This window comes from Musa acuminata, chromosome BXJ3-6 (genome assembly GCF_036884655.1).
Source record: "Musa acuminata AAA Group cultivar baxijiao chromosome BXJ3-6, Cavendish_Baxijiao_AAA, whole genome shotgun sequence".
In the NCBI taxonomy this organism is placed as follows: Eukaryota; Viridiplantae; Streptophyta; class Magnoliopsida; order Zingiberales; family Musaceae; genus Musa; species Musa acuminata.
Window position 1 is genome coordinate 36,833,372 of NC_088354.1, and position 24,700 is coordinate 36,858,071.

The following is a 24,700-nucleotide window of genomic DNA, read 5'->3' on the forward strand; positions in this document are numbered from 1 at the left end:
ACATAAAGCGTACTAATTTCATATCCTCGAACCATGAGACGAACGTCAACGCTGCCCTGTCTTCTCCATGGTTAATTTTCCACCACGTCTTCACAGTCAACGGTAAACAATGCCTTAGATATTCATTGTTATATAGCCAGCAAACGTGAATTCATAGAAAATTACGTTTGATAACCATTGTATAACGCCTTAGATATTCGTTGTTATATAGCTAGCAAACACAGATTTCATATGAATTTATGTTCATTGAAAAACAGTAATTTAAAAAGCGTTAGGCGCCAAAAGGCGCTAAGGTCCAAAAACATCTGTCCAAGCAAAACGAGACGTTAAAATATAAAAATATATAATATAATTAATAAATATAATTATTTATAATTTTAAATAATTATATTTAAAACAGTATACTGTTGTATATTATTAACCGTATAATTTATAGGTGCAACAGCGGGAGCGGCAAGCGACGACAGCGATGAGCAACGGGAGCCAGAGCAGCGGCAAACAAGGTTAGGATTGGGCAGCGACAGCTGACATCGGTTTTAATTTGTTCGATTGAACCAACTAACCATCGGAAGCTGAACCAGACCTAAAATCCTGATTCGATCGCCTGGTTTAACCTAGGCACTCGCCCGAAGTGCCCAGCGCCTGGGCTCGGGCGAGTGCCCAGGTGACGCCTCTTTGAAGCGTGCCGCTTAGAAGTGAAGCGAGGCACTCGAGCCTCGCCTCGCCTAACCCGAGCGCCTAGACGAGCGCCCGAGCACCTTTTTAAATCGCTGTCGAAAAACATTCCCGTTTGCTCGGTAGAAAATAACCACTTAGTCAACCACATGATCAACCAATTCTGAATTGTAGATGTTTGATAGGAATAAAAAAAGAATTACGTAGGCAGCAAAATCCAGGTTCGTAGTAGCTTCTAGCTCATCAATTTGCTGTAAATTTACATCAAAAAGATGATTATGCAGATACAAATTTTAAGTTATTACTGTTGCGCGCACTGCACTCGGGCACCGCCATGAACATCGTCATCCTCATCGTATGCCTCCTGAGATTGGGCCTGTTTCCTCCGCATCTCCTCCTCGATGTTAACATTGTTTAGTATCGTCTCCTCGCATTCATCCAGCTCCATCTCTGTCATCTGTAACGCCTGCCTTGGAGGGAGCACCGCCTCGAGAGCCTTGCACTGATCCGGTGTCAATGAATCGGGGAAGTCAACGGTGAAGTGAATGTAGAGCTTCCCCCTCATGAAGGGCCGCTGGTACATTGGCATACCCTCATCATCGATTGCCTTGAATTGATCTGTGACAGCAGACAAATCACATTTAGAATCTAAGATCCATAGAATACTCCACTAGATTACATTGGCTCAAAGCTTACCAGGCTTAACAACTTCACCAGGATTCGATTTAATGAGCAGCTGCCTGTTGTCGAGGTGAGTCAAAACAAACTGGAAGCCACAGAGAGCCTCGGTGAGGGACAGCGTATGCTCATAAAAGATATCATCCCCCTTTCTCTTGAACTTGGGGTGATCCTTCTGTTGAAGGATGAACACAATGTCTCCAGTGACGGTATCAGGCTGCAAGCATTCATCATGTATCCACCGTAAGAACATTGAAGTTCATCACAAGCAAGCATGTTAACAATTAGGTACCAAGGAAAAGGACATAAGAACATACCGCTTCGTCGGCCTCACCAGGGAAGGTGATCTTCTGACCATTTTGCATACCCTTCTCCACCACAACCTCCAGCACTTTCTTCTCCTGGACAACCTTCTCACCTTTGCATTGCGAGCAGCGATCCTTCTCATTGATGGTCTCCCCAGTCCCCTTGCAGTCATTGCATGGGTGCTGCATCTGCTGAATCATGCCCGGGCCAAACTGACGTATTGTCACCTTCATACCAATACCCTGACAGCCAGAGCACTTCATCGAAGCACCAGATTTTGAGCCCTTGCTGAACAAAGGTAAACAAAAATTAGTAACCAATTGTCCGAATCATGGAAACTAGCATCAGGGAGAAGTCGGAATCTCACCCCTTGCACTTCCGGCAGATGACATTTCGTGAGAGTGACAGCTTCTTAGAAGTTCCATTGTAGAGGTCTTCCAAAGACACCTTCAGAGGGTGGATCACGTCCTCCCCTCTCCTCTGCCTTCGTCCCCTGCTGCTTCCTCCTGTTACGTAGAGATAGATGACACAACTTAGTGGAGGGTTACAGGTCAAGAAGAAGGCATGATTTCATATACTACAAGATGACAAATCTGTAACATGAAGGTATACCTCCAAAGGGACTCCCACCAAAGAAAGACGAGAAAATATCGAATGGGTCATGGCCACCTCCACCACCCATTCCCTCCTTGAGGGCATCTTCACCATACTGATCATAGATCTCACGCTTTTCAGGATCACTCAGAACTTCATAAGCCTGAGCTAACTCCTTGAACTGAAAGAGGAATAAACAGTCTTTTCATTTCTTGAAATCAACAAACAGCATGATGGACTGATTGCATCACATAAACAACAGGCAAAGCATGCATTACAACCATCAAACGAATCCACAAGAAACATTTAGCACCACGTAGAATTGCCAATAGCAAGCTCGTCATGATAAACCATGTCAAGAGATTCATGCATTCAAGAAAATATTAAAGAACATTATTTTACGTGTTTCCTAAACGATGAACCAGGTTACAGAATAAGCGCGATTGCTGATTCGCTTGTTTATTGGATCCGTAATGCACAAAATTGATAACTTCAAAATAGATGCTGCAAGAAAGTGAACAAAAGAAGCTAATAGAAAACGTAGAATGAAAATTACGAATCGAAGCGTCCCACATAGTCCAATATGATAACAACCTGTATCGATCAACCACAGCCACCAGAATCTCTAGGATCTGCTACCAAAATAATAAGCAAATCAACGGAACAAATCAAAAGAATTCCAGAAAAACACATACAAAAGGACAGGGGGAAAGAACTATCTCTGCTACCGCAGATCTAATTTACGAACAAAACCGAGATCAGATCTGAAGGAGAACAAGGGAAACGAATCGATTATACGAGAGACATAGACTGATTCAGACCTTCTCGGGGTCGCCGCCCTTGTCTGGGTGGTTCTTGATGGCGGCCTTCCGGTAGGCCTTCTTCAGATCATCCTGCGACGCGCTCTTGGGCACCCCAAGTACCTCGTAGTACTTCGTGTTGTTGCTCTTCTTCGGCGCTCTTCCGAACATCTTCGAGGCCAAACACTAACTCGATCGGTCGATGGATCCCAAACCCCACCAAGACACGCACGAACCAAGCGATTCAAACTCCAAACCGCTCCGATTCCGTCGCCTGGATCGAAGAACCAAGGAGAACGAAACCCTGATTGGAATCCGCCGGGGAAGCGATGGGGTATTCAATGGACTCGCGGTCAAGCCTGGTTGGTTGGGTACGACAAATGCCAGATGGAAGCGGGCGTTTACGGAGGGGAGGGGCGGTTGAGGAGAAGACTCTAGAAGGTGGACTGACAGCCCATGTGGACTGTTAGATTAGATACGGACGGAGGGGATGGAGTTCTCTATGTTCGGTCGTCGACCGGTGGGAAGCCGTCGGACATGACCACAAAACGTGGGCACGGCGACGACTTCATCGGCACGTGGATAAAATGTGGTGGATTATGAAGGATTCATGGGAGATTCGTTCTGTCCCCGATTAAATCCGAACCGTACAACAAGAGATTGCAAATGACCGCAATTTTTCAGGTATCGGAAATTATTAATCCATTTTAATTATGTTCTAATATCTTTGAATCAGATTTCACATGGATCTGAAAACGAAAACAAATATTTGAATCGAATTAATATTACATTATGCTTATCATTCTGGTATTTTAAGCTTGTTTTGATATCAATTTGGATAGAAAATTCATGCGTTAGAATTCGGGGTTTTAGATATGAGCATAATCGGTATCTACTTTGGTTATTTATCCGTTTGATATAGTTAAGAGATTTGAAAAAATATTATTTATTTTTTATATTATTATTTATTTATTTATTTATTATTATTATTATTTATTATTATTATTATTATTATTATTATTATTATTATTATTATTATTATTATAAGATATTTGTTTTGAATAATATCAAAAATACCTCTCATCGACTTGAATGGTATTTTGTACACTAGCTTCAGAGATATTCTATAGATTATCGATCCTTGTTGTTCACTGATCTAAGTGGATTGATCAATTTTATAATAGCATAGACATGTTTGTATAGTGCCATAGGGATAAAGGATCAAATGCACGGTAATTTTATTCCTATAAGATTTATGTGGAATAATCTCTTTTGATATATGCTTTTTTCTTGCAAGTGTATTCTTAAGTTTAGATTTTTTTTCATTTCTTTATTAATCCAACAATGGGCTAATTACAAATTACCTTTTGTAATTAACTACTTTTAGCATCTCGGTTCTATACTTTCAAAAGTTTTATTGATATTTTTATACTTATGAAAGTGAAACATTTAATCTCTTTTCTCCTCACACTAATAGAAATATCGCACATACTTAATAATAAATCCTACAATATTTTTATTAATAAAATCGATGGCTTAGGAGAAATGATGTTAAATGTTTTACTTTTATACATATAAGAATTTAAATATAATTTTTGAAAATATAAGAACTAAGATACTAAAGACACCTAATTATAAAGGACAATCTATAATTAGCCCTCCTAACAATATCAAATAGAGAAAGAAACTTCCATATTGTTTCACATCACATATAGAACAATTGGTAATTATTTGTCTGATCATGTTAATAATATTGATAAATGATAAACTGTCAATCTCTTGGAATACTAAATTCATGCTATTGGGTCCATATATAGTGAGCATTACAGCCAGCCAAGAATGCTCTAAACATTTTTTTTATTATCAAGTGGGCAATTTTAATGATATTTTCTATATATTGTTGTGTATAAGTTTGTTCATCGTATTTGAGTTTCGTAGTCACCGTAGCGATAGCCCAAAAGCACGATGATATAGTATACATACAATTCTCTCAAGTATAGAATGAATTAACGTAGAAGTAATAATATACGAACTTATATCTATTTCGTAGTTGGCATACTAGATAAAATATCCCACTTATATGAAACAAAAACAATGTTATACTAAATTTTAGCAATTATTGTTAAAAATACTTTTGTAATCTCCTTTCAATTTCTATACAACCATAGATTATGAAATTGTTGGCACGACTCTTTTATAACCTTACCTTAGACTATAACCATTTTACATTACATAATAATTTTTTAAAAAAAATAGAAATAATCATAAGCGATGATAAGATCTAACGAGTGTCTACCTCATCACATATATAAAATAAATTAGCAATGATATAAGCCAAGAAGATAGAAAATCTTTTGAGAGCATTCACGTCTTTTCCCATTAATTGGGTACCTTTTTTAGGAATTTCTTAAAAATATTTTTTTTTTACTTCCTAAAATGAATTTTTTCTAATAACTCATCCATTAATTTTTTTATATTTTATTGTAAATATAAGTAAAATATATACCAACAAATCATCTAAATTCTCATGTCCTACTAAATTAAGCATGTTTGAGAAAAATTAATATAATCAATTTCTATATATATGGATCAAGAAAAATATTATATTTATCAACCAGCAATGTGGCTTAGGATGTTGAGTAGTAGGAAGAGAATGGAAGTAAAATATATATATATATATATATATATATATATATATATATATATATATATATATATATATATATATATATATATATAAGCCTTCGTTGTATACAATGGATATCATTTGTCTTCAAATATACAAAATTCTGATCTCACTAATTTAATTTCACTTGCTAAAGAATTAGGAAAGTGTTTTTAAGAAGAGTCAGGAAAGTTGATTAAGAAATAAAAGAGTAAAATGAGAGGTGATTATACATTCAAAGTATTATGGTTGCTAAGTATTTTCGATGTCTTAGGAAGATTCAAACTAATTGATGAATTAAGATGTAGATTATGATAAAAGATTCATGTTGAAAAATAAGTCATTAATCAATTAAAATTTATTATTATAAATATATCTTTAGGTTTGATAGGTCCTCAGTTTATCTCTAGTGGATTTAGAGATCGTAAAAAAAAATTAAAAAAAAATAAATTTATGTAAGAGTATATATAATGAGACTTATGCTTGAATTGGGGTTAACTCATGGTTGCTTATAATTAATATTATTTTTTTCATGAATATAGGTGGAGAGTTTCAAATCAAGTAATTTTGATGAAAATGATTAGATAGATCATTAGATAGTGAGATCATGCATTTAACCATTAGTGTCATAGTTATAGGGTAACAACTTTGTGAAATATTTGGGATTGCTACCTATTGTCTTGGTCAAATAGACTACTCTATTAGAATCAAGTTACCGTTCATCTCGATATCGAGTTGTCATCTTTATTAGACAAGAATCCAACTAATGTGTCAGTCAGATGGATATAACTAACACCTTAATGTTAAATAGTTGATACCTAGGCGTCAAGTGGTTGGCACCTCAATATCAAACAACTAATACTTTGGTATCTGATGACCAACACCTCCATATTAGTCTAAATCAACTAGTTAATTACACTTTATTGATTGATCAGTATCATATTTTCGGATAATACATCATCTTGGACTTGACACGGTATAGTGATATTTACACCCGAGATTGACGCACCACATTTCTCATGAACGTTATACCACACGGAAGTAACAACTCTACGAGACCATTATAAAAGGAAGCTAACAGGTAGATCTTAAATACAATTTTAATTTTTGAAGTTATTCGACTTGTGTACTCAATTTACTGATTTGAGATTATTAGAATTATATATTAAATATAATATTTTTATTGAAAAGAATATAAGACAAAAGAATTATTGAAGAAGTTATTTTTCATTTAAGCTATTCTCCTCTTATTTATACACTTTGTGATGACAGGCCAAAGTATTTCTTTTGGTTCAGTAGTCTTCTTCAGCATATTAAATAGCCATGCATCATTACAAATGAGCTTCCCGTGACTTGTATATCTCTTCACTAAATTCAGCTGCTCCAGTGATACATCTACTTAAATACAATGAATTGCTGCAATTAATGGTATGCCAACTTCATACATTAAGTCTCTCTATCTTCTTTGTTTTGTTGGACTTCCCTTCATCACCACTGTATTCATCTATGTTTTCCTGGATACAACCATTTTCCAAAAACCCTAAAATCTCACATGTTGTAAAGCATATATATGGCATGTCACATTACTTGTCATCCATACAATGCCATGTGGAACATCATGTCCATGCTACCCACATGAATGATTTGTCCAATCAGTTCCACTGTCATTTGCAAGATTCTTGTTGACTTCTTCCTACATCTATTGGAGCCACTTTGTTCTTATCCAAGTTTTAATCATCTTCCTAGGACATGTTTCAATTTCACAGACCAAGTAGCTGATCCAACCCTACCCCTTATTGGCCTCCTGTCTGCATCTAAATCCCCACAATTCTGTTGCTTTTCCTTTTTCAGATCATTGTATGTTACCTTTCTCTGTATGCATTAAAATTAACTGAATGAGCTGACTCTTTCAGACCATAAAACACAGCAGCATATATTTGCAGTAGAACAATATAAATCAATCACATTTACATCCTTTGCCTTTTTTCTTCTTTTTCATGTCCCTTATCAAAGATGTAAAAGCCCAATGGAATGATATTGACTTGATGATATCTATAGCATTGTAATCTCAGACTACTCATTTTCCTCACAAGTTTCATAGGTGAGGGAAAAGTGATGCTTCAGAAAAGGAAGAAATTACTGAAGAGTGAGGTAATGGTCATTGATGCCTACTTTACATTGGTCTCTTGAAGTTTCTGTTTCCAAGCGAAGAGCCTCTTAATCAGCTACAATTTTCTGCTGTTTGAAGCCAGTAATGTTTGCATTGGATTTGCATCTCATTTGTCCTTTTCTTCATAAAGTTCTTGCGCATAGTCCTGTTGCCGTCAGCTGGGTTTTGGTGGCCTTATCTTGCAGTATCTACGCTGGCCAGCCTGTTGAGACACTAACCATTCCTTTCTGGTCCAGATAAACCTTTGTTTCTACTAATCACATGCTTGGAAGTCCAAATCAACCCAGTCGAAGCACCTGTTGGGTAGTACATTGTAGCAAACAGTTGGTACATAGATAGCTTGGAGTGTGGACCTATTGTTTCTTTGTGAGTTGGATGAGCAGAATTGATTGACAGTCACAGAAACAATTAACCTCTCGATGGTAAAGTTGAGGATGTCTACATTTACCTTTCTCGGTCATAGAATCTGTCTGCTATCTGTATTCGTCATGAGTCTAGATTTGCATTTGAGACCAAGTTCAATGCACCGAAGAGATCTCATACATCGATGAGCTTTTGAGTCTCGAGAACATTTCATGGTTGTGGTAAACCGGTGCTCCTGCAGGGTGCATTGTTCTCTCCATGGATGCCGATAAAGAAGAGGTCGATGTCTATGCGGGTGGCATGTCTGATAGCAGCAGTTCGTATGGGCAGACCAAACAAAGATTGTCCCATCAAAGACATAACACAATAACTGCAGAATCGTACATCGCAATAATTCACGCAGGACCATTTTGTCATTGCAGAGCACAAAGAACAAAGTGTGGCTACTGTCTGTCGCCATCTTGCTACATCGCCATTGGTGGAGCTTATCAGTCTTGTTAGTGTCTGCAGATCAAGTTTATCTTGGATGCACAGATAACCACAAATGTCGTCGCGTGCTTCTGAGTTCCATCCATCTTGGTAAATACCGGCGGATTCCGTCTCTCCGAATTGTTGCATCGACAAACACGTTTCTGACCTCCATCTTCGCATCTTTCTCTTCCTGAAACTGGTGATGACTGCAGCGCCCATTCTCTCTATCTCGAAGGATTACTCAGCCGTAGTCTGAACATTACTATTCCCAAACTCCTGTTTTGTCCTACCACTTGCAAATGATACATACTAACTCACAGGATTCTGGTTGTGCTTGTTTCTATGCGGGGTGTAAATGGAAGCGTACTGCAACCTGGGCTATCTATATATCTAGCGTTAGGTTGCACTTGAGGATGGTAGGTGGCAGCTCTGTCAGTGATCAGACTCCCGGTTATTTCCTCCTTGCCTTTGCGAGTCGGAAAGGGTCATGCGGGGGAAGTAGTGCGTCCTCCACACCCTTCCTTGTTGGGCTAATTGGCAGTACCCTCCAGCATCCCAACTCCAGGGATAGTCTCCCGGCCAAGGCTGTCCACAGGAGGCTTTTAATTAGCTCTTTCCAAAAGGTATAGTCCTTTAGATTCACCTTTTACTTGTTTTCAGCTTCAATGATAGGGAAGCAACTCATGTTTGGCTTTTGTGTTCCTGTTCCAACCTATTTCTGGGTCCTCTTCCCGTCTGTGCCTTGCTTGTTCCTTTGCCTCTATAAAAATTGGTCTCGATTCATCTAAACATCTTTTGACTTCAAACTCTTTCTCGACATCATGTAGACATGCTTTTGTTGTCACTTAGTCTTTCCATATATGTGCAGGCACTGATTCCCCCCCTGGCTACATCTGCTAGTCCACCCACTCCCTGAGGAGGTGGAGAAGGCTTTTGAGAACGGAGATGGAATCTCCTCCTCCGGAGACACCAGAGTCGTCGGAGACGACGACGACCCTCGATCTTTCCCTCGCCCTGGCCGCCTCCTCGCCTTCCTCCGACCACGAGACGAAGGATGTGAAGCTCTTCCATTGCCTCTTCTGCAACAAGAAGTTCCTCAAGTCCCAAGCTCTCGGAGGCCATCAGAATGCCCACAAGAAAGAGAGGAGCGTGGGGTGGAGCTCCTACCTTTACCTTGCGCCTACCGCCGACGCCGCCACCACCATCCCTCCTCCTCAGCACCTGAGCGCGCCGCCGCTCCCCATCGCCTCCCACGCGTCCAGGTATCTTCCTTCCGGCAACTGCTCCGAGAGCTTCGGCTCCCGCAGCGCCCCCCGGTTCGCCGCCGACCACCCGTTGCTGGCGACCGTGAGCAGCGGCAGAGCAATGTGCGCCGCCGGAGACCCCTCAGCCAGCGGCGACGGGACCATAGATTTACTTAACTGGCGAAGGGGCTCCCGCCCTCAGCAGGAGCCACCCGCGGACTTCTCCGCCGCCGCCCCCGCCGACGGCGAAGACCAGACCGACCTCGACCTGTCCTTAAGGCTATAGTGCTCTTATTGTTGCTTGGTTTTTTCTTATCAGTTCACCGCTTGTGTTCACTGCCAGTGTACGGTCTTCTTCTCTTGGCTTGTTGAGCTGGACCGGAAGGTCGCAACAGGCGGCCGGGTAGAGGGGGAAGGGGAGGAAGAAGAGGACACGTGCATGTGATGTGGGTGGCGTTGTGTGGTATGGTGGTGGGGCCTGGACATAATGTAAAGGGTGTGCATTTAGTGGATGCTGTTACATCACCGCTCTCTTAATCTCCCTTTTAGTTATTATTATTATTATTATTATTATTTATTGTTCATATATTTTTGTATGGTCTTATAAAATCTAAAAAAATTATATAAATATTTAATTGTTAAGCAATCTTCATTATTTAATTATCAATGAGGAGTGTGGTTAGTCTGAGCTTTGATCATACTATTTGGGGGATGCATAAGCCACATAAAAATTATAAGAGTAAATATGGTAGCTTAAAATAAGAAAAGCATCTATGTATGGTGGTGATGGGATTTGGAGGGCAACAGCACACGAAGAAAGGTGGTATGGAGTATCTATATACATTCGAAGGCAAGTGGTGCGAGATAAGCAAGAATCTAATGGTGCACTCCTGTGGTAGACGACAGTAGGAATGATTTGTTTGTCACCATCTTGGCAGCATAAAGGACCTCAATGAAATGAATGCGGATTCTTGCTAATGTGTTCGCCACGTCGTGGGATTTAAATAAAGTAGGCACCTTTTACATATTAGTTCCTCCTTACCATTTTTAATAGAATATCTATAATATCATTTCTATATTAACATCATTTTCATGTGTCCTCCTCCTACATATAAAAATTATTTTAATGTATTCATCTCCTTTGTACAATCCTAATTATATATATATATATATATATATATATATATATATATAATGTCTTTTTTTTACTTTTTTGGAAGGTACCCTGCTTTTATTTTTTCAGATGTTGCCCTTTATTTTCTTTATTACTCGTAATAGCATTTACCATTGTCCGTCACCTTAGTCTTACCATCGTCTATTGCTTACTATCTTGTCATCGTACCCTTATTGGTTATCCCACTTTCACTAAAGCATTTACCCTTCTTGACACCTTCGTTGTCGACCTTTGCTGATAATTTTATCAACTTTTCCCTATTATTATTATCGATACATCCTTTATCGTTAATAAAATGATACAATTAATCTCTCGTATCGTTATGGATAATGGACGTATCAAGGAGAGCAAAGACCTTATAACTGAACCTTATTGGTATCTCGATAATGACAAACGAGGATCTTAATAATGACAAATATAGATATAATAAGCGTAAAAACGATGAACGGATGGGTGTGGGAAAGATATCATCTCGAAAAAAGAAAAACAAAAACAATGAGCAGCCTTCGTGAAAAGCATAAAAACGATATATGTATGTCATTTCAAATTTGGAACGGATGGGTGTGGAAAGGCCATTAAAAGGACACAGTAAACCCAAGTGAATGTGTGCAAGTAAGCAGTATGGCGAGGGAGCCTTCATCACAAAAACCTAGGCAACTCCGCTTATTATATTATATGTAGGTCTTCATGGTGATTCCCTACGACCTTTCTAGCTACCATATACTTTTCTTTTCTGTTCTTCACCTTCTTCCTCCCATTGATCATGGACACATGATTTGAGTGTTTAGCCACAAAACCTAATAGGTTACAGGTGCAGACAAGAATCTATATCCACTCCTGTGTCAAAGCTTGAGGACAACAGTTGAAAGACATAATATCACATGGTGGGAACACATTAAATTATCCAAGTGCCCAAATCAATTCTACACTTAATATTTTTTTGTTGTTGCCAACAGTAGATCACTCAGCGATCAATGTCAAAAATAATATCATGAGGTTGATTGTCAAACATAATTATAGAATTATGATCTGGTAGGTTGTATTTCTATCTGTTTCATGCTGAACCCATTATGTATCGAATCGATCCGATTTGATCAGGTCTGATCGAACCAAGGAGATCTGAAATATTGGGTTGAAATAGGTGAAGGATGATGACACTCATCCAACACTTTTTGTCCCGAAAAATGGAATTCCAGATAAATCTATATATAATATTTTTTTGATCTTACGAAGAGAATTAAAGAGTCTACAAATAAATGATAGTTGCACAAGCGGCACTGCTCGAGACTGTGTAAGACGTTGGAAAGGACAGCCAGAGAAAGAGAGAGCTTAGCTGTTTATTTGTTAGATGAGTACCGAAGGCATTATTAATTATGAATCGCATTGGAACTATTTGAGTACATCATGAGTGATGTCTCATGTTAGATCGATTTTGATGTTAATTATTATAATCCAATTTGATAGAATAATTAGACTATTATATTTATTGAATCCGAATCATTGACTCAAAAATGAAATTAACAGTAATATACTCATTAATCTTAGTCTTAACATATTCTCAACGTGACATTAAACTGAGTCTCACTATATACTTAATTTCTCTTATTTAAGGACTTATCGTTCTCTTTACGATCGATATGTATTATAGTCTTATTCACATAAAACTCTTTCTTTACTTGAGCTTTTTATCATCTCTTAGTATTAGATTGGCTCAAATACTAATTGTTAAGACTCGGTTTATCTCATCATATTAATTTTGTTAAATCTAAATTGCTAATTCAAGATGTTTAATTTAGATTAACAATATCACAATTGAAGCAAAAGTGAGTTTTAAGATCTTTTGAACGTTAAATTGATATTTTGAAATAATTTTAACACATTTAAAGATAAAATTATGTTAAATTAGATCTTTAATCATTTAGCCTCTAATATTATAGTTTTGAAGGTCAAAAACTCCTCTATATATTTATAGAATCTATTGGAATGAATTTGGAAGAAGACTTATTCACGTTCTAACAATCACGAATAAGATCTTTGGTTAAGACAATTTAATTGGGGAGTTTGTATAGAAAGATAGAGAGGCGAGAGAGAGCATGAGGCGATACTTAAAAGGGAGTAGCCATCGAAAGGACAAGTTAGAAGATGCTAAGAAGAGCATAAGGACATTAGTCTTGAATGAGATTCCATCGAAAAAAGGTTCGAAAACGCTAACAAGAGCATAAGAACATTAGTTTTGAATGAGATTCCATTGATTTCGGTTATCATTAAAATGTTAGAAATTTTAATGAAGCCAACTTGTGTTTCTAAATCATTGTAATAGAAACACAATAAAACTAATGCGGAAACGAAATAGCGTACCTCCAGCCATTGTCGCCAAGAATTTCTGCAGAGGTTTCTTCTTGAACTTTGGTTCTTCTCGGCTCAGAACTCTCGCTTTAGATGGTGTAGGAAAGCCTTTCGCTTCAAAGAGATGATTGAGCCAAGGGACCAAAATCCTCATGTATATATAGATGTTCTCCCATCAAGAACATTTATCATCACCAACTCATAACGTTCAAGAATTAATTCAAAATTGTAACGTTTGGACCATAATGAATAACTTAATGATATTAAATATTTAATTTAATAATAACGGTTTCATGCATAAAGAATAAGAAACTGAAATCATTTAAACCATAATAAATGAAGAAATTCATGATAATGAATTATGAATCTTAATAAGAACGGTTATGTTATTATTAAATAAGATATTTAATAATAACCGTTACATAAAAATGAAAGTAACCTCATTTAAAATTAATAGAACTTTAGTCTTTATTTTCTTCAAATTTAGTCCAAGAATCATATCTTCGAGCATTAAGAACTCTTTGAACAGTAAAATAATATTCTACAATGTTTTCAACCCATTCAAAACACAAACATGATAAATTCGAATCTTTTATCATTTTGATCTTAATTTCATAGCTTTCCGGGCCAAAATTCCATTCTATCTATTTCTACAATGCATTAAAAATAATTTAGATGAAAAAAAAGTGTTTTTAAGATTCAGTTAGACTCGTAATTAAATAGGAATACTCAAGTTTCAATTATCATTCAAAATTAGTATAACTTGTGATGGGAATATAAAGCGGAATAATCTTTGTATATGAATAAATACTAGTATGCCATGATATGCAGCGGAATTAAATGAAATCACAATCAAATAGAACACCAAGATATACGGGAAAATCCTTCAAATGTGAAGGGTAAAAACTACGGGGCAAACTAGAGATAATCCACTATGAGAATAATGAATATATAAATCTAAATCTCTTGCCCTAAACCATAGCAACAATCACAAGAGAACAATTGGGATACAAGGATCACGTCACTGTCCACGACATCTAAAACCTCCCCAAGTAATCACAGCAAGAGTCTATTGTAAATTTGATATAACCTGAGATGAGAATACTGCTAGATGATTGAGAACAGTCTCTCTGCATTGTCCTTGTTTTCTTCTTTTTTTTCTCTTGTTTTTTATCTTTTTCTTCTCCTCTTTGCTGCTGCGAAGGTCACCACATTGCTATCCTTTTCTGCCCCAAAAACGCAGCCACCTCCATGCCAAAATGCAGCTACCACACCCCCCTTATATTGATCTAGGATTAGTTTAAGATGGGGTGTGGGCTGTGGACTGATAAAGCTCATATTGGGCTGAATATGGGTTGTCAGCCCAACTTCATATATATATATATATATATATATATATATATATATATATATATATATATATATATATATATATATATATATATATATATATAAAAGATGCGCTTTCCAGAGATCGATCATTTAAGAATATATATATATATATATATATATACCAATTTTATATAGTGATGCACTTCTCCGAGTTCTACTTTTACGGTTAGTAAGAGTAAAAGAGATTGTTCCTTATTTTCTTAGTCTTTTATCTTATAAAGCTCAATACGCAATTGCTTTGTTTTTACGAATATCTCCTTTGATTTACATTAGATAATTCTAGTAAATGCTACTATGCTACCTTAAGTTATCTCACAATTTATATCCGTCATGTTCATGACGGATATATGTTATGACCATATATCCGTCATAACATAAAATCAAAATCAAATTAAATTTATGATTAGATCAATCCATAAATATCATACATTAACAATTTTCTACTCATGAATTTTTATTTATGAAATCAATAACTTTGATTTTCTAAAATCAAGAATTAGAACGAAACCAACATTGGACCCGAAATTGTCGATTCCGATTCGAGCGATTATAATTCGAATTATTATTTTTAAATAATTAAATAATAATAATTTTAAATTATGAAACCAATAATTCAAATCGAAATGGATCCCTTCGATGTCATCTCGGATTTGATTTAGAATTGAGTAACTGTTAAGGTATTCGATTTCAATCCGATTTTGAATCAAACTATGATAAAGCATACTATTCCACAATTCACCACACCAAGTTTGTTATAATTTTATTTTTCAAACAAAAAATAATACTTTTTATTGGGTTATAAGATTAATAAAAGCTCATATGTTCCCCATTGAGAAGAAAATATGCCCGCCAAGTCATTTGAACGTTACCTGTTAGGTTTCAGCCCAACATGTTACCTCCTTCACGGTTGGCAGCTGCATGCGGGACCTGCAAATATAGAGATGCGTCATGGCTAAAGCACAGATGGGGAATTAATTGCTCGATATTAATTATATAATAAGAAAAGGAGAGGGCAGAAATTGATGCGAAGACATCGAAAATTCTTACGGGATGTGGTGAGCGACGAGGACGACTCCGACGGGCCCGCCGACGTGAAGGAGAAGCACCTCACCGTCGCCGCTGCGTTGAGAACTCGACGACTGGTGCTTCCTCAACAGTGTCCTCCATTGCCCAGTTCCCGGTCCTCCTCCGATCCTTCCTTCTCCATTTCTTCTTCCTCGCCCCATTTCTTGTTCTCGCTAGGGATTCTAAGAAACCGTTGGGATTTTCCTATCAGGCATTTACCTCGCTTTGCGATTGAGGAGACCGAGCGCCTCCGACCAACCATCTCTCGGCCTCGACGCCCTGGCCGATCGACGCCGGCCACAACGCGATAACGCCGCCTTCCCCAGCGTTCAAGAAAGTTAGTCCAGCCGTTACCCCGGCCGGCATGTCGGCCCATTGGCCCATTTGCCATCGTAAAAGCCCAGTAGAGAGGAGACGCTCTCCCATCCACTTGCTTCGGCTGTCTCATCCTACCTCGACCGGGTCGGATTCCATTAGGATCCATTACATTATTGGATTCGAGTACGTAATGCTTCGCTCATCATCATTTCTAATCTCGCCTACCGGCTTCCATTTAAAGAAGCCACGTGGGCTTGATTTAAGGTGAATACAGATAACGTGATGATAAATATCAACGATGTGTGTAGGGTTTGCACATTGTTCACGTGTAAAGTAAAATAGGTGTAGAAATAGTATTAAATTATTTTTTTATGTGCATTAGTATATGTTTTTAAAATTATATAATTCATTTTTCATTTCGCATAACGGGTCGGGTTTCCTCATAAGAAATTTGCCTTACTGCTGTAATTTATAATTTGTAATTTGATATTTATTTTCCATCCAAATAACACGCATGATACTTAGATAGTATTTAGATTCATTGCAAGCCAAACACAGTCTTCTAATCTGTATGATCAGTAGCCGAGGCAGGTAATTAAATAACCCTAGAAATACTATGTCATATAGCACATATATTTGAGATATCGTGATATATAAAGATCATTAACTAATCTAATTTTATTATTACTCTTAATGAGATATAATAACGTAGAACGCAAGTAAAATTAAAAAAATATTAAATTTAATTTCTTATGATAGAGAAGGCATTTATAATGCTTAAAAGATTTACTTTTTGATGATTTCATAAGCTCAGAAAAGATATTTATTTATACTAATTCTAGGTCTTGAAACTAATTAATTAACAATATAAGATAACTTTTAATTTTAAAAATTAATTAACTAATAACGTGGGATAAAAGAAATATAAAAATGACTAGTCGATAATTTTATACTCTTTAAAACTAGTTTTTTCTGTTTGTTCGGCATGAGAAAACACTTACCCTTAAATTTATATTTGGATATAATAAATCAAAAACTTCGAAAACAAAAATATAGTGAGGTATAATTGGTACAAGTAAGGATACACGCATTATTCATATAAAATACCATAAAATATAGATCCCTATAATCTATATTCTTCATGTAAGTTATATGATGGCTAATAAGCATAGACAAGTCTGGTTCAAGTAAAAGACAAAGGAAAAGGCAGTCTTTACTCACCGCCCACACAGTGGCAGAAGCATTAATCCACATCCCTCGAGCTCAGGTCATCGTGCTCGGTGTCCTCCACCGAGACAATGACACTTCACTCTCTCTGGATTCCCATCGCTCGGCCTCTGCGGTATAAAGCCCCCCTCAATCTCCCCACACAAAGCCCCCATGACAAACCCATCCTCCTCACACAGATGGCCAAGCCGAACTCCATCATCAGCAGCAGCCCCAGCAATCGACTCCCTCACAAGGCAAAGAAGCTGTCCATCTCCATTCTGGTCATCTCCCTCCCTCTCCTCTACGTCTCCCTCCTCCACATCCCACCCTCCACCCTCTTCAAGGACACCACGTTCTGGTTCCTCATGTCCAACTCCATCATCATCATCGTCGCAGCTGATTCCGGCGTCTTCTCCTCCTCCACCCACGACGCGGGCGATCTCTACGACGAGTACGTCGAGCACCGCAGGGCGAGGAGTGCCTTCCCCGCCGCCAAGAAGTCGTCCCCTGATGTCACCCATAAAGAGAACCAGAAAGAGCAAGACGATGCTCCGAGCCAGTCGGAGCTCGTCCTCCTGCATGAGAACGCCGCCGAGCATCGCAGGTCGAGGAGTGCTTCCCTCGCGGCGAAGAAGCAGCAGTCGTCGTCGTCGCCGCCGCCGCCGCCGCCTGATATCACCGATAAAGAGAACCACAAAGACCGAGATGATGCTCACGGCCAGTCGGAGGTAGTCGTCGACAAGAGCATAATTCTGCATGAGAAATCGGCAAACCGGGAGTCGAGGGAGTGTCCCATGTCGCGATCGGATATAGGCGACGAGAAGGGTATGGTTTTGCATCAGAATTCACTTCCGCCATTAGAAGAGGTCGATGAAAAAAAAAGGGAGTACAGAGTGGAGGAGAGTGAGTATTCGAGCATGTCGAATGAGGAGCTCAACAAGAGAGTGGAAGAGTTCATTAGGAGATTTAACAGAGAGATGAGGCTTCAGCCAAGAAATTGATAGAGATCTGATGTCACGGGATCTGTGTTCCGGTGATGATCTATTGTGTGTAGTTTGTGCGTTTATCACAGCAGAATTAAAATCTTCTCGGTTGACAAAATCGTGTTCTTTCTTTTTCTTTGCCAAAAAACTGTGCTCTTCGGTAGACATCAAATCTATTCACCCATTGCATCCATCACTCGGCAGCAAAGCGAAACACCAATGCAGAACATGGCATGAGCAATCCGAAGCACTTCAATCAATCCAAACAGTGGCAAATCAGTTCATGACTACTGGGGAGGTGCCACTGCAACAATGCTCGAGTGATTGATTAGACCTGATAGATTCTCTCATCTCCTAATAAATCATTTCCTCGTTATGTCGATGTCTTCCAAAGATCCTCTGCTAATCTTACTGAAGTTAGAGAGAGAGAGAGAGGGAGGAGATCTCACCTCACTTTGTTCTGCAGAGAATTCTGCAGAATCTGATCTTTCATGTGAAATCCAATGATGAAAAAAAATCATTTAATTCACTCCAAACAAATAAACTTAAAATCATTACTTTTCCCCTCCTGAATGAATCATCATCACCATCTTCTTCGACATCGTATTTGTTTAATGGTGTAAAACAACAACATTGCACCCTACAAGAATTAAACATCTCCGATTCCCTGCGAAGTACGTTAACTGTACTCCTTCGTTGCTTTCTAAGTTGGGCTCTTCCTTGCCCATGGAGTGTTGTCATTCGTCAAAGGAGGTTGACTTTGTCCTCTCAGGTTTTTCTTTTTCCCCTTTTTCTCCCTTCTACCTCCTGTCTTCTGGACCTCCGTCCACTTTGCCTTTCTCACTCACTTTTTGTACTCTTCTTATCATCTTCTTCTCTCTCTCTTATCTCTTGCTGCTTCCTTTTGCCTACCACGACTGACAAACTTGCTCATACAGACTTGTGCTCTCCCAATAAAATAGAGATAGAATTCATGCAAGAAACACTCCTGTGTCCATTGCTCAGTGGCTGGTTTAGCGTCCTCACCAATTATTGCGCTTATCATATTTCTTTGAAGCAGGTGAAAAGTCCAACATCAGGTGTGTAAAATGAGGTTGTCTTATATGATGTTTGCGAGCTGGTTATTGCCGAGTTTATGTTGACCGAGATCGAATTAAGACGATCATCATAGGATTAGTGCCAAGAAGCGATTGGGTCATCGATCAACTTTCTTGTCATTAAGAAGGAGCTGTCGAGTTCCGACCATTCGATATCTTCTATTTACGTGGATCTTTTGTTGTCGTTGAGATCGACGTCAATTTTATCTTCTTAAATTAATATGTGACATATTAGAGTACGGTGAAAACCGATAAGTATGCATCAAATTATGCGTGTCAAAGTCAATATAATATGAGGAAACTAAAAGCTCAAAGCCCTAAACTTTTCTCCTCCACATCCATTATTTAGCTAATATGAATCTCCTCATCATTCATCCCTTCGATAAATCAAACATAATAAATGCGTCCCATGCTTCAATCAAAGAACCACTAGGTGATATGGGTGGCATGGGGAGTGTGATGAATCTTATCATCTTTTTCCTTTTTTTTTTGTTTTCCTCTCTTTCTTAATTGTATTTTTCTATATTATCTATGATGTCTTTGACAAGATTGATGGACAATGGGGATGAAAATGGATACAAAACCTACTAATTTCATACGATCATAAACCCAATCTTAATTAACTATTAAGTGTTCGAAAGTGAATACATATATATATATATATATATATATATATATGGTTGAAAGTATCAACTAGTTTAGCTAAGAAAGATTCTTTCAATATAATATAACATCATTGGAATCTCATCTTCATCACCTACAACAAGAAATAGTCTAAAGATCAATTGAAAATGACTAAAATAGGATAGCAATCGATCCCTAAGGATGACTTTTGGATTTGGGATGAAGGCCACGAAGGGTCCATGCATACATCAGCCACTTTAATGTTGCACATTATAATAGCAGAGATATATAGATAGAGATGGACAGTGGAAGGAGTGTCATGTCAGGAAATATTAATACTCGGTTGAGTTGCTACCAAAGCTGCCAAGTGTTTATGATCTTTAATTCAGCTAACCCGTTTCTTTGTTCTGTCCTCTGAATCTTTTGGGACCTCGGAATTCATAAGTGGTGGAATGCATTTATTATTTGAATAGTGTGTAGCATACTATTGTTTTAAATGCATGATCGTTGAATTGTCTATGTTGCACACTTACGACAACCCAAGAGTAGCACTTGAAGGTTCGATATTGAGCCTTTGAGAACAATATATGCTATATTCTAACCACTAAAATAACATGACATGGACAACATTAAATGCTTGCTGAACAATAAATGCAATGCATGTCATGTATTGATGCATTTATGTTATGGTCCTGAACTAATAATAATCCATGCTAAATAGGGTAGTGTAGTTGCTACAATAAATTTATGGCATGTTCTCATCTCAAATATTTTATTTTTGTATAAAAGATAAATGAGGATTATAAAGATTTGAGCTTATAATCTTACGGTAAATTATCAAAGTCTTTATCGAAGTTGATATTTTTTTAAAAAAATATTTTATATTTTTTTTTTGAGAAAACATATCCTATAATTTCGGATCACGGACATTGTTTTCTCATCTAATAATGAACCATATAAATTAGCTACATTTGTGGGAAAATTTAGTTTGGAAAGAAGAACAAATGGTCATTGCACATCAAAGGCGATCAAAGTTGTGTTTTTTTGGGATGATACATTTCTCATTGATTGCATGGAATAATAGGATGTATCGTCATCCATGCAAATTGATGTCTCTCATAAAAATTAATCGACCTTGTCGACAGCTACAGCTACACTCGATGAGAAGCTTCTCTGAAACACATATAAGAACTACTATGGACAATGAATGCTTCCAAAGTTGCATGTTATCGAGGTCTCTTGTTGCTTACATATAAGGATATGAGGACAAGCACACAAGGGACAGTGTTTGGACCATGCACACGAATTCTTCGTCTTCCAACACGATAGTGACATGATTCATAGTGATTCTAATGCTAATATTAATTATAGATTATCTTATTTAATTAATTATCTTTATTATCTCGATATCTACATTCTTAAAAATTATATTGAGATCTTTATATTTATAAAAAAAAATATTTAATCTTATTTCTCTTCATATCATCGTCGACTCTGTTGATGAAAATACTACACTTGCCCAGCAATAAATCGAAATAAGATAAAATCAACATATGCTAAATGCTAAATGATAAAGTCGACGATACGAAGAGAAATGAGATTAAATATTTTATCTTCATAAGTATAAATATTCAAATATAAATTTTAAAAATATAAAGATAAGATTAACTAATTATATGGATAATCTATAATTAACCCTAATCGTGAAGGACTTGCATATTTTTTAGATTATAAAAATGATATTGATGTGATAAATAATTTTGCTTCACCCTACATATATGATATCGAATATATTTGAATTAATTGTGATGGATCTCCAATGATGTGTAATGCTTAAATATCCATGTTATATATTTGAATCTTAATAATACGATTATTATTATTATTATTACTTTACCGGTTGGAGGCGCCGCCGGAGCGATGCAGAGAGGACGCGTGGAGAGGCGCCCAAACATCAAAAGGATGCTGTTGCGGCCACGTAGCGCGGACGCAGCGCCACTCGAGTTAGACGTGAGCGCTAAATGCCACGCCCCCATGCAAACACGTGGTCGAAGTGCTCACCATCAGATAGCTTTCCCTCTCTTGCTTTCCACCTAAATATCTCACCTGCTACGTAGCATATTTACGATGATGATGATGATGCTGATGATGATGATTTTTAAGATAAAAATAAAAGCATATTACTTTAAATCATATGAAGCAAAAACAAAGTTCAAAATCGACTACAAAGATGCCTCTCCTATTGGAAGTTAAACAAGTGATCGGAGGAATATTTACGTTAATAAAAACTCGAGCTCAATCATCACAAGAAAATTAGATCTAATATATAATATTTTTAAAATATTTTTTTCGATTAGAACAATCATAAAAGGCTCATAAGATTACAAGGTTAATCACTATTTTTTTATTCCACCTCGATCTTTATGTAAGTCGACATTAGTTTAGACTTTCGAGACCCTCTCAGATGATTTTTTTCATACAAAGACTGAAACTAAGTCAAATTGATCCAACTATCATCGACGTTTCCTAACATCCAACTTAGAGAAATAATCCATTAAGTTCAGCAAATTTGATTATCCAATTTATAATTATAATGTGTTTGTACGTGTCAACCAATCGTAGCATTTCATATAACAATGAGTATCCGATTGGGTATCGAACCAAAGAGTTTTTTTGTCAACCATGCAACATAGTTTATTTTCCTTCGAGAAAATATAAACAAAAAATAATTGCTTTTGAAAATAATTATTCCATCGAAGTTCTTTAAAATAATTAATGTCATTTATATTTTCACAAAAGTGAGTTAGAAGAGACGATTTCAATGATCGATGTTTCTTCGAAGAGTCGACAGGATGGATCGCATAGTTCGAAAAGGCTTGTTTGGGTTGAACATGAACATGAACATGAAGATAGAGAGAGAGAGCCTTTGGATCTCCTTCGTACCTGCAAATAAACCGTAGCCAAAGCCAACTGTTGACGTTCCATCTCTCATAATTGACCCGTTGATACTTTCGAATGATGTGGATGTGGTATGGGTCAAACGCCGACCTCTCTCTCTCTTGGTTGATCCATTGATTCTAGAATTTCCAAGAGAAAAAGGTCAAGAATATGATGTGACGACATTTTAGGGTTTTTCATTCTTCTTTTCCCCAAAAGAATAAATGACTTCAATTAATTTAAAAACATGTTAAAGTCAGCACATTGCTAGTCCAAGTAAAGACTAAATAGTATATGCCTTCTGATCATTCCTATTTAAAAAAAAAGGTGATTTTATTACGTTTCAAAATCAATTAGTCAATCAATATATATATATTTTAAAGGATAAATGACGAAAACAAGATTCGGACCCAATATTTTATATTAATAAATTATCATATTCTTTGATAGTTAAATTAGTTGATATCTAATTGACTGGTTAAATGACTGGTTGACACAACAATTCTTTACATTAGTATTGTAGAACTAACTAATTTTAACTATAATTAACTTTAGTATTTCACAAATGACGACGTAGATCAAGATTGACTCGGAAAAGATTTTGATTAGATCTGAAACCTTACTCTAACTTAGATAACTAGAAATATGTATTTCAATAACATACAAATTGTTCGAGACCATGATAGTCACACGTGCCCTACATATGATAATTAGATCGAGTGACACACCAGTACCATATGACAATCGACTGATCATTCGAGCCCCATGATAAGTGCACATGGCTAAGCCAATGCATCCACAACTTAGATCAAACCAGATAATACGAGTGTCAATCTCAACAAATACGACACCATGTTTCGACTCAAGAATATTGCACATTTCATTGCATATGTTGATGATTCCAAATGGAGCCCCTCAAGGGTATTCCTAACATAAAACAACTCTCCTTATTAGTACTATTTGATGAGTTCAAACTCAAAACTAACTTATTAGTACAAATGCACGAGATCCTATACAAAATTAAAAATTCAACTTAAAACATATTTATATTAGGATAGTGATCTTTTGCACAAGCGAAAATGAACGGATAGATAGCGGACAAGTGTTGGATATATGAAAATAATGTCAAATACTTTCAATTTAATATAGAAGAGAGGTGACCATTCTAAATTGAACATAATATAGAAGAGTAAGCATATCTCTAAATTGAACATAATAAAAAGACATTAATTTTCTGAGGAAAATAATAAGTTTTTAGTTTTTCGAGATAGCCCCTCGTTACTATATTTTCCAAAGAAAGCTCTTTCCCTTTCCCTTTGTAAAAGAACCAGTATCTTTATAAAAGTGGATCTTATCAAAATTAAATTTGGATTAAATTGGTCTATTATTATAGTGTTTTCTAATAGAATTATATATTTTTTATCTATAGTGTTTTTGAATAGAGTTACATGTTTTTTATTTATAGTATTTCTGAATAGAGTTACTGTATTTTTTATTTATAATATTTATTGAATAGAGTTATAATACTTTGATTACTCAACTAAAAATATTATAAATTCATTGAAAAAAATTATAACCGGATAGTTTAT

General features: G+C 36.7%; 3 protein-coding genes across 4 annotated transcripts; 2 read left to right on the top strand and 1 right to left on the bottom strand.

The window, feature by feature from the left end:
* Positions 1 to 825: 825 nt before the first annotated feature.
* On the bottom strand, positions 826 to 3,458 carry LOC103989449 (dnaJ protein homolog). Its single transcript, XM_009408288.3, has 6 exons — positions 3,075 to 3,458; positions 2,272 to 2,434; positions 2,027 to 2,165; positions 1,671 to 1,947; positions 1,372 to 1,570; positions 826 to 1,293 (listed from the first exon to the last, which is right to left on the bottom strand). Exons 1-6 carry the CDS (start codon positions 3,222 to 3,224, stop codon positions 977 to 979), a joined length of 1,245 nt encoding a protein of 414 aa, XP_009406563.2. The 5' UTR covers positions 3,225 to 3,458; the 3' UTR covers positions 826 to 976.
* A 5,358-nt stretch (positions 3,459 to 8,816) lies between these two features.
* Positions 8,817 to 10,503, top strand: LOC135641834 (zinc finger protein GIS-like). Of its 2 annotated transcripts, none has more exons than XM_065157591.1 (2): positions 8,817 to 9,345; positions 9,591 to 10,503. In XM_065157591.1, exon 2 carries the CDS (start codon positions 9,668 to 9,670, stop codon positions 10,250 to 10,252), a length of 585 nt encoding a protein of 194 aa, XP_065013663.1. In that variant the 5' UTR covers positions 8,817 to 9,345; positions 9,591 to 9,667; the 3' UTR covers positions 10,253 to 10,503. The 2 variants fall into 2 exon arrangements, with proteins under 2 accessions (XP_065013663.1, XP_065013664.1); XM_065157592.1 differs by lacking the exon at positions 8,817 to 9,345 and adding an exon at positions 9,366 to 9,494.
* Positions 10,504 to 17,649: 7,146 nt separating this feature from the next.
* On the top strand, positions 17,650 to 18,577 carry LOC135640047 (uncharacterized). The gene has a single exon (XM_065154151.1). It carries the CDS (start codon positions 17,668 to 17,670, stop codon positions 18,469 to 18,471), a length of 804 nt encoding a protein of 267 aa, XP_065010223.1. The 5' UTR covers positions 17,650 to 17,667; the 3' UTR covers positions 18,472 to 18,577.
* The last annotated feature ends 6,123 nt before the right edge of the window (positions 18,578 to 24,700 follow it).

Coding starts and splice junctions, on each gene's coding strand:
- LOC103989449 (XM_009408288.3), bottom strand. CDS start 3,224: ATGTTCGGAAGAGCGCCGAAGAAGAGCAACAACACGAAGTACTACGAG. Junction 2,435..3,074: donor AGGGCGGCGACCCCGAGAAG/GTCTGAATCAGT, acceptor TTCCTCTTTCAG/TTCAAGGAGTTAGCTCAGGC. Junction 1,948..2,026: donor ATCTGCCGGAAGTGCAAGGG/GTGAGATTCCGA, acceptor ACCTTTGTTCAG/CAAGGGCTCAAAATCTGGTG.
- LOC135640047 (XM_065154151.1), top strand. CDS start 17,668: ATGGCCAAGCCGAACTCCATCATCAGCAGCAGCCCCAGCAATCGACTC.
- LOC135641834 (XM_065157591.1), top strand. CDS start 9,668: ATGGAATCTCCTCCTCCGGAGACACCAGAGTCGTCGGAGACGACGACG.